The sequence below is a fragment of the Epinephelus moara genome, chromosome 3, assembly GCF_006386435.1.
Source record: "Epinephelus moara isolate mb chromosome 3, YSFRI_EMoa_1.0, whole genome shotgun sequence".
Lineage (NCBI taxonomy): Eukaryota > Metazoa > Chordata > Actinopteri > Perciformes > Serranidae > Epinephelus > Epinephelus moara.
In genome coordinates, this window is record NC_065508.1 from 31417321 (window position 1) to 31428263 (window position 10943).

General features: G+C 38.7%; 1 protein-coding gene and 2 non-coding genes across 3 annotated transcripts; all 3 read right to left on the reverse strand.

Annotated features, from left to right (window-relative positions):
* Positions 1–7259: 7259 nt before the first annotated feature.
* trnag-gcc (transfer RNA glycine (anticodon GCC)) lies at positions 7260–7330 on the reverse strand. Its single transcript has one exon. It is a non-coding gene; the product is annotated as a tRNA-Gly (tRNA).
* Positions 7331–7416: 86 nt separating this feature from the next.
* Positions 7417–7489, reverse strand: trnam-cau (transfer RNA methionine (anticodon CAU)). Its single transcript has one exon. It is a non-coding gene; the product is annotated as a tRNA-Met (tRNA).
* Positions 7490–8004: 515 nt separating this feature from the next.
* LOC126387800 (myelin protein zero-like protein 2) lies at positions 8005–10943 on the reverse strand. The gene is made up of 4 exons (XM_050040472.1): positions 10784–10943; positions 9294–9463; positions 8965–9181; positions 8005–8517 (listed from the first exon to the last, which is right to left on the reverse strand). Exons 1-4 carry the CDS (start codon positions 10845–10847, stop codon positions 8474–8476), a joined length of 495 nt encoding a protein of 164 aa, XP_049896429.1. The 5' UTR covers positions 10848–10943; the 3' UTR covers positions 8005–8473.

Genomic DNA, 10943 nt, shown 5'->3' on the forward strand with positions numbered 1-10943 from the left:
CAACATGTTCAGAAAACAAACTAATACCATGGTCTGGGTGACTACTCAGATCTGATTGGCCGACAGGTATGTTCGGCTCAAGTTAAACTGAACAAGATTCATCTGCTTTATCCTCCAGACAACAGAAGGAATGTGTGTATGAGTAGAGTTGTGTGGGCACAGCAAGGGGTCGCCACCTAGACATTGGTCTTCTTCCTCCGTGTGAGTAGGGACCAAAGAGTCTTGACACTAACGCTGGGATGAAGTGATGAAAACAGGCAATAATCAATTTTAGGAAATTAAAATAACATCAAAACAGAATAAACCACTCATCACCAGTAGGGTTGGGTCGGTTCTCGGTAATACCAATTCGGTCCGGTACTCCGTCTTGGACCGGGTTTTATTTTTTGAGACCGACCGGACCGCATACTCGGGCAGAACGTACGCGGAGCGGACGCCGTGGAGGTCCGCCCGGTAAAAGTGGACGTCCGCAAGCCCTGTGCGCGCAAAGCATGACCGCGCGGACTTCGCTCCGCGCACCACTGTCACACAAAAGACTGTTCGGCATGTATTTTTCACATTGCGGGGATTTTTAACGGACATTTTTACACGTAGTCCGCTCCGCTTATAGTAAGCCCGAGTCTGTGAGCACCTGTGTCTGCCTCTTCACCAAGTGCACAGCAAGCAGGAGAGAGAGGGGGGTGGGGCGGGGACTGAGCTAGGAGGTGCGAGTGCGCATGCGCCTCTACTGTAGCCTGGAGTTTGTTTAATAGTGATGGGGAGTCGATAATGGCGAACAATTTAGTCTCGAAGAAATCAAGGAATGCGCCACTATGGCAACACTTTGGCTTTGAGCCAGACGGAGGAGGCAACCCTTGTTTGCACTGATTGAGTAAGCTGCAAAATTTATTTGTAAGGAATAAAAGAAACAACTTGTTACTGTCACTCTGTTGTCCTAAGGTCGTTTTTGGTTTTAAATGAGTCAATTGCGCCCCCAACTGGCGAAAACTCGGTATTACCGACTTGATGCGTTTTTTTTTACAAAAACCGGACCGTTTTTTTTTTCTCATACCGACCCAACCCTAATCACCAGCAATAGTACATATCAGTCTACAGATCAGTAATCAATTTTAGGAAATTAAAATAACATCATCAGTCTACAGATCAGTAATCAATTTTAGGAAATTAAAATAACATCAAAACAGAATAAACCCCTCATCACCAGCAATAGTACATATCAGTCTACAGATCACCCCTCATCACCAGCAATAGTACATATCAGTCTACAGATCAGATCAACTGCCAGTGGTGGATAGTAACAAAGTACTTTTACTTGAGTACTGTACTTTTTAGTATCTGTAGTTTACTTGAGCATTTGTTTTTTGTGTGGAAACTTCTGACTTTCACTGCATTTCAAAATCAAATCTTAGTCTTTTGACTCCACTACATTTCTAGGAAGGTTGCTGATACTATTAGTGTACTTTTAGTCTAAGCAGAGCTTTGGCTGTTTTTTCTTTTCTAAAAAGGCAATTGGCCACACACTTTGTTCCTCACAGAAGGAAACCAACCACAGTAGCTGTTCTCAACTGGGATTGATGTAAAAGCAGAACTACATCAGGCTTTGTGTAGCATAGTGCTTTTACATGCAAGTCAGCGACCTCATTAGGTGATTTCACAGAGTTACAAGCTTCTGAAAATGACTTGTCAAAATAATACAGCAATTTAGTGATATTAGAAACTATACTTTGTAAATTGTACTAGTTAATAACATACTGAAGTATTTCCAAAAGCATGTACTTTTGAATGCTTAAATATTTTAAAAGCAAGTACTCAAGTACTTTAACTTGAGTAAAATTTTGACTGAGCAGCTTTCACTTGCAATTGAGTAATATTTGACCAGGAGTATCTATACTTTGATTTAAGTACTGGGGTTGAGTACTTTGTCCACCACTGCAGCCCAGAAACATCTTGGTCACAAATCATAAGAGATTTTAATCAAATAGCATGTAATTGTCATTATATGACAACCATGAGCTGTGGCATTGTGCCATATTGTGTGACAAAAATGTCTTGAGAACACTGAATATGTAGTTTGTAATCAATTACCTAATCTACATGACCCAAAGTAGTTCAATACTGAAGATGTCACTAATACCTGAATATAGTCAGACTACCACCAACTACTGCAAACTGTAGATGAATTGTAATAATAATAATACTAATAATAATAATAATAACAATAATAATAAATTACATTTATATAGCCCACTTTCAAGTCAAATGACTTCTCAAGTGCTTCACAATCCAAGAAGATTAAAACACATAAATTGCAGAGAAACAACCTAACAGGCAATCAATCAATCAACCAAATATGTAAAAGTACAAGACAACAAGTAAATAACTAGAGTAAAAACAGAGGGGCAGAGAATGGAACTCTGCCTTAACCGAAAGCAGAATGGAATAAGTAAGTCTGGAGGCTGGTTTTGAAAGTGGCAAGGGAGTCTGAGATCCTGACGGAAACAGGCAGCTTATTCCACAAGCGTGGCCCCATAGAGGAAAAGGCACGGTGTCCCATGGTAAACAGTCTGGTGCGTGGAATGGTGAGGAGGTTTTGGCTGTTTGACCTAAGTGACCTGGATGTAGATTGAGGGGAGAGGAGGTCCTGGAGGTAGGCGGGGCCAGAATGGTTTATGGCCTTGTAGACTAACAGGAGAATCTTGTAGGTTATCCGCTGGTTTATAGAGTGTGCCAGTAAACCCGGAACTCCGTTAGCGCTTTTAGCACTTCCGGTTCTCTCGTCTAAAAGTCAATACGTTTTTTGAATGGGATTTTGGTAAAATGCCTCAAATAAGGTCTGTGGTTAACAAAAGCCTAAGCGAGTTTCAGGTTTTGTTCTACAACATAAAACACGTCAGTAAATACCCTACTTGTGAATTTTGAAGCTTTTACGTGTCGTAAAAAAGGCGGTTGCTAACAAGATGCTCAATACAACTACAAACCCTGTCGGGGACATTAAACATCATCACCCCCGAACAGGCGAGAGTGCTGGCAGTCCGCCATTACAGCTTCTTATTTAGCTTGAACAGTCCGATTTCCCCATTATACAATGTTTTTAAAATAAAGCGGCCGAAATCAGTTGAAAGCTTAGTGGCGGTGACGTCAAGAGTCGTGCGACCGTGGAGTAGTCATGTAGTCCGTTAAAGCCTAACGTTCAAATGCGGTATGGAAGGTGTTCATATGTGAAGATTATCTCGCTGAACAAAACCTGTAAGTATCATAAACTTGTGTTAGCCACAGAGCTTATTTTCTGACATAATCCAAAACGCAATGCAAAAATTACATCCACTTTCTCTTCCGGGAACCAGCACGATGCTAAACTTCCGGGTTTTGACGTCAGCCCTGGCACACTCTATTGGCAACCAGTGAAGGGCATGGAGAACTGGGGTGATGTGTTGAGTTTTCCGGGTTTTGGTGAGGACACGGGCAGCACTGTTCTGGACATACTGTAACCTCTGGATGGTTTTTGAGGGGATGCCTGCCAGAAGAGCACTACAATAGCTGATGCGAGAGCTGACAAAGACATGAACCAGTATTTCAGCATCAGTTTGGGAGAACGAGGGTCTCAGTTTTGAGATGTTTCTCAAATGGAAAAATGAGGTTGACAAACCGTTTTTATGTGGGCATCAAAGGACAGCAATGAGTCTTAACTTTACTCCCAGGCTGGTGACAGATGAAGAGAGGGGGATAGAAAGATTGTCATTAGTGATATGGGTTATTCCAGTCTGTTTAGTTTGATGAGGGGTGCCGATGAGGATGGCTTCGGTCTTGCTGCCATGTAACTGCAGGGAGTTACTACTCATCCAATGGCGAATGTCATCAAGGCATCTAGTAGCCCAAGTGAGAGCCAGATTAGAGTCAGGGGAGGTTTGAAGGTAGATCTGAGCGTCGTCAGCATACGAGTGGAATTTGACGTCATGTCTTAGCAGTATGTTACCAAGAGTGAGCATGTAGATTAGGAAGAGCAGGGGTCCCAGAACTGAGCCCTGGGGGTCACCAGAGGTGACACATCTTGTGCTAGAGGTGAAATTTCCCAGCATCAGATATTCCTGCCTCCCTGTAAAGTAGGAGTGGAAGAAGTCAAGTCATTAGTAATTGAACTACATGTAGTTAACTACTGTTACTCCCCAAAACTGACCATATGTTCACTGCAGAAACCTACCGTCCACTGGGTGTCTGGGTGTAACGTGATGATGTTGATGGAGCAGGAGGAGGTGGTGAACTCGGAGACATGGCACCTGATGCTGCACAAAACAACACAAAACTTAAGTAGGGTCCTATAAAATCTGTTTTATTTTTTCCCAAATTACATTCCGTTTTTATTTTTGGGAACTCCGTTTTTGCCTTTTATGCTTATTTTAGTGTGCTATTGATGTGTACGAATAAAATATAAACAATTTAATTAGAACTATCTGTAAATTTAATGATTTTACACAACATGCCACTATTTTTCAGTCAAGTGGCCGTCTGCTTGTCCCTAAAGTCAAAAAGAAGACCGTCAGTGAACATGCTTTTTCTTTCTGTGCACCGACACTGTGGAATAGTCTTCCTCTTGACATTAGACAGTTAAAGACCCACTTGTTTACTGCTGCGTTTGAGTGATGGGTGGTTTGCTCCTCCTGTGATGTCCTGTTTTAGGTGTGTGTTGTGTTTTTATCATTGCTGTTTGTGTGTTTATTTTTTAAACTGTTTTACGTTGTCTCTATTTGTACTTGTACTTGTTTTAATTCACCTGTACAGCACTTTGATTGAAAGCGCTTTATAAATAAATTTATTATCATTATTATTATTATTATTATTATTATTATTATTATTATTAAACCAAATGCTGCATAATGCAACGCAACATTGCACTATTTCTTGCTTCAAGTAAACACAAACAAGATATTGCTTATAAGTGGGGATGCATCGATATGAACATTTTGGCCCATACCAATATCTGATATTAACATTGCTGTTATACCCGATAACCGATGTTTACCGATCCCGGTATGATGCATATAATACATGTTTTTATGATAATCAAACTTTGTACACACTGAAAAACACATGTAAACATTGAATTTGAAAAACTAATGTCTTTCCTTATTTCCAAAACATTAGGAAAAGCCCATAAATAGCTCATATTTTTTTAAAAATAAGTTTGTAGCACGAATTGATTAAGTTAAGAGCGAAAATTAGCATCAGGGATAGAGGACATTTTAGCTACATGCTAAGTTAGAAGTTGACATTGAGCACGTTTACATGCTCACAATAATCAGATAACTGGGAATAATCAGGTAATGGTAATAATCCGATTTGACGCGTTTACGTGCACTTCAATAATCTGATAATCAGAAAAACCTGGTTTACATGATTCAGTCCTTCAGTTGGATTTCTGCCCAAGTACATGACATAAAACTCAAACTTCCTGTTACAGTAGGTACTCATATCCTTGAAAAACCTCAAAGTACGCAAGTCATATATTTGCAAAATAAAGCACTCATCATGCTGACAGCTTATATTCTTACAGTACTGTTTGTTTTTATCATTAACAAATACATGTGAGAGCATTCTAATGTGTAGTTTATCAATGTGGAGTCAATTTTACATACTTTGGGTAGATTCATAGTAAAAGTACTGCAAAGTGCAATATACAAGTGTATTGTACATAAACTTGTCACACAAAGTGCAAACATACAAGTAAGATAAAATAAAAGTGACAATTTAAACACTGAGAATATAAAAATATATTATTTTATGTAAAATCTTTATATGAAAGGAAACAAAAGCTGTAAGATTAATGTAGTGGAGTAGAAAGTACAATATTTCCCTCTAAAATGTAGTGGAGTGGGAGTATAAAATGGCAAAACCCGAAAGAAACCAGATGAAAGGGTATACATGCACCGAATAATCTGACTATTGGGGAAAAAGCTAGATGTGTTTATCTGATTTCTCATAATCAGATAATGGCTTTTATCTGATAAAGCACATCGGATTATGCTGTTTACATGACCACTTGAATAATCAGGTAACTCCAGAAATCAGATACTGATCGGTTTATTAGTGTGCATGTAAACGCGCTCATTGTTGCTTTGAGATGTGCGTGACAGTGTGTAACCTACAGTTTAAACTATTTGACAGTGAATAAACTCCTCAAGACCTAAGCCAAGTTCAGCAGCACATCACACGCACGGGCTTGGTTGTACCAGTGTGTCCCCAGCGTTAGCATCATCAAATTAACTGTCTAGTTAATAGTAGTTGACTCTGTTTTAATAATTAAAATCGTGCAACATATCGCTTCCAAAAAACAACTGAAGATGGACTCCAATGGCTGACATATTGGCCTACCCTATATTAGCGAGCGGGTGAAATTGGTTTCATATTCGACATTCTTTCGTTTTTACCATGTGTAACCTCGATAACTTAATGAAAACCACCAAAGTTATTGATGTTAGACATGGTAAAAACGAGCGAATGTCGAATATGAAACCAACTTCACTCCGCTGTATTAGTGCAAAAAAGACGTGATCCCTAACTAATATAGTAGATGATACATCAGCTTTTCATTTAGCTAAATATCTGCTCTTCTCATCGACCCTCCAAATAAAAGTAGTAGAAACTTACTGTTTTCAAGCTGTTCGGCAACATCCCGCCGCAGGTCTGCCAATGGTCTCCCACTTCATGCCATTGCATTAACTCAATGAACATGAACTAGCTAGTACCTTCTTCTTCTCAGTGCTATCTGAGGAATCGTTTACTTCTGTCTGGTTAGCCCAGATAGCCAATCAGGCTTTAGACTGATGTTAGGACCGCCCACCTTATTACCATACAGACACAGAAATGTAGAAATAAATAAATGTGGAAATAAATACATGTAAAAATGTACAAATACAGAAATGAATAAATGTTGAAATAAATACATGTAAAAATGTACAAATACAGAAATGAATAAATGTGGAAATAAATAAATACATTTATAAATGTAGAAATATATAAATAAATAAATACATGTAGAAATACGTAAATAAATAAATGTAAATATATTTATTTATATTTTTATTCACGTATTTAATTATTTATTTCCACATTTATGTATTTATTTTTGCGTTTATACATTTATATATTTATATAATTATACTTATGTCATTTTCTGTCTAGAGTGCTTTCTTTCACTGTCAGGCTCTGCCATGGATTTAACATGAGGAACGCACATTTTCAACATCAATGAACTAAAGGTATATTGCATTGGCCGGGAATCGAACCCGGGCCTCCCGCGTGGCAGGCGAGAATTCTACCACTGAACCACCAATGCTTGGACAATATGTATAGTACCGCCGAGCTGCGGGTTCGAATCCCATAGTCCACTGCAGAAAATTGAAGGCAAGAACAAGAAAACTTTGCCCCGTGTGAGGCTCGAACTCACGACCTTCAGATTATGAGACTGACGCGCTGCCTACTGCGCCAACGAGGCTCGAAAACGTATAGAATTGCATGTGTCAAATCTACAGCGTCTCTTGTATCACATTGACAGAAATGATTGCTTGTCCATTTACAAAAATCCCCTTGATGGCCAAGGGACAATTCAAGACAGTACTAAGAGCTTACTTTCTGTTTCAGAAATAACATCACTACAATAGATACAAAGGAAAACGTTCTGTGGGTCCACAAAATCAGTGTCCCATTCATTGTCCATGGAGCAGCTCACATTATACTGTATTACATCACGAGTTAGAGACATACCTTTCTTGTTTCTGGCTTTGAGGGAGACTAGCTCCTGTTCACAAATATTGATTGAACTTTTCTGGGCCAGAGAAATAATATAATGGAATTCTTAATTGAAGTGTTCCCCTTTAAATTCTTTTTTCTTAATGACATTTCAGACAGTGGCAATTGCAAGCACAGGAAGTAGCATGTAGAAATACTATTGGGAATTTTATCCAGCTTTGCAAGACTCAAAAATAAGCTTGGTGACCATAAAACACAAAGTAAAATCAAATAAAAAAGTTGTTTAATATTAAACAGATGAGCTTTTACTTGCCCTGTGGGTAAACAAACAGTCCTATAACTGAATGATTCAGCATCAAGCAAGCATGCAGCCTGATGTAGTACTCTTGAGCATGACACAGATACACCTGTTTCATGGCAATAATTGATACAAACTTATAAACAGAGTATTTTAAAACAAAGAACATAATGATGGTAAGAAGAGCACTGACAAAAAACGAGGCTCAGTGAAGACCACACAGATTTTCATACCAACAGAATATTTTTATAGACGTACATGTGTCTGTCCGTCAGGCTTAAAGTTAAATGACAAAAAGTAGGTCCTCTACTTATAAAATGATATTGTACCAGTGCCTCATTTCTAGTTCTAATACTGTAGGTCTCATCATAACACTTGGACCTGGAAATTTGAATTACTAAATAATAAAACTCCAACAACACCCTCCACAGCTCATTTCGACACCAAACTCGCAAACCAGTCATATAGGTTAAAACCTGCAAAGAGAAAAAAACAGAGAAAGAGACCAGTCAGGAAACAATGTTGTTTTAAGTTGGGTCTGAGTCCACGTAATGTGTTCTCACCTATTTTCTCTGATAACTTAAGATCCAGACGTTTAGGAGGTTTTTACAGGGAGCTAAATTATCTGCAGAAGTCTCTTCCTCTCCAAATCAAACGGATATTTAAAATGGTAAAAACATTGAATAAAGCAGTTTCACATTTAAAAAAAGTGTTTTTCTGATGCTGTTGGTCACGGAGAGGCTGCTAACTGTGGTGACCAACACAAAAATGCTATTGGACCTATCTAGGGCCAGTGTTTGGTTTAAATTAAATGTATGGTTTACTATATGTCAATTCCCACCCTTTGCCTCACATAGAGTTCCAAGTTTATCCTCAAGAAATTGTTGTGAACAACCATCAAAACTAAAAAAAAAATAGCCTACTTGCAGCCTTGTTGACAACTCTGAGGACAACCTCTCCGGTCCTGCCGTAAACGTCAGGTAAGTTGAGCACCTTGCAGATGTAGGTACCATTAATGGTTTGAGACACTTGCTGCAGGGTGATGGAGGCGTCCTTTTTCATAACATCCCCCGACCACACCACACGGCGTCTAAAATGCCCTTCAGTTGGAAGGTACGGCTTGTGATGATAGTAGAATATCTTAAACACACACACACAATCCACAGTCTCATTTGCACACAATATACTGCAGATTTGAACAATAATTAACACCGAAACACAACATCATCATAAAATATCCAGTGCTACACACCATCTCCTCAGGTCTTGGATGCAGGGGTTGGAAGTACCAGGCCACTGATACGGACCTAAGTGACACAGGATAACTGGAGCTGAACCTGCACTTCAGTTCCACATCCGTCCCGTTGACTGCTTCCACCTCACCTGCAGTGTAAATTTGAATCCCACTGACCTGTCGCACCCCTGCAGATATAAAAACTGTGTTATGGAACACCAATGAACATAGGCTTATACAAAATATATGTACACATGTATGTTTATATGCATATATATGTATATATATATGTGATGTGTATATGTGTAATTTTTTTTAACATTTTATCTTTATATTTTTATACTTGTATGTGTGATATGTATGTATTTCTTATCTTTATCTTTTTATATTATTCAGTGTATGATGGCACGTTGGGGCTGGGAGAAAGCGCAATTTCATCCCGATGTTCTCTGTATGTGGAAATGACAATAAGGTTGAACATGACTTGACTTGACTTGAATATACACAGACCTACAGTGACGAGCACAACTCACATTTCATACCTCCCTCTGACGAGTTTGCCCAGCAGTTTTGTAGGAAGTCAGTATACAGACAAGAAACCATGTTGCCATCAAACAACTTGTGTCTTCTTACTTACAGTGATTAATAAACTTGTCTAAATATACACAGTGAGTCCTTAACACGTGTCATCACCTGTAAATCATGTCTTTAACTGTTCTTTAACTGTTCAGATTGACTGTATACCACCAGGGGATGATGGTGATCTATATGAATCAAAATCAGCATGGGAGTTTTTTGTTGCCCGCATTTTGGCCAGTGGTCTCCTATTGTCACTGGTTAATGATTGTACAGGTGTGTAGAGGGTCAAATGAACATGTCTTTGCCAAACAACAACGATCAGCCTGGGTCCATTTTTTATTTGCACAGCTATGTGTAACATAACATTTCTGCATTTAAAGCTTTAAGTGGTCGGTTACTAACTGTGCCAAACTAACACTTGTGTGGAAGACAACTTGTTTAGATTTAGAGGCAAAACTTCTATCAAGTGCCTTCTCAGGCATTAGTAAAAAGCTTCTGTCCACTTGGTTAGGTTTGAGTGAAAAGAGGTAACACCAGTGGAAGATTCACAAGAAAAGTTAAACACTGTGTTTCAAATATTGTAAACTGCCAAAGCTCAAAAGACTTAAACAAAGAGCTGCATTCAAATTCAAATGTCATTTGTCACACACTTGTACATTTAGCAGTGAAATGCTTTGTTTCTGTCTCCAGTAGACACAAAATTAAAAGACAGCAAAAGAGAAAATATGTATGTGCAATTTAGAATAATAGATTCTCATGCTGTATGTACTGAAACACACAAAAACAAGAAAAGCAAATCTTTCTATAACATATATTGAACTCATATACTTCTTGTTGTCATGCACTGGTTCTGTGTCTATACAATATCCCAGAGTATTACTGTTTACCTGTTATTGCATTCAGGGAAGATGTATGTTGTGCAAGCTCACCTGACAGCAAGAAAACTCCCAGGAGAACAAAAAGCAGAGTCATCTGGTGCATAGTATTAAACATGCTGCCTTAAAGTAACTTCATTGAAAGTAAACTGAAAAGTCCCAACAGCTCTTCAGTGCAGACTGGGGGAACTAAACATTGGTTGTGAAAATTTGT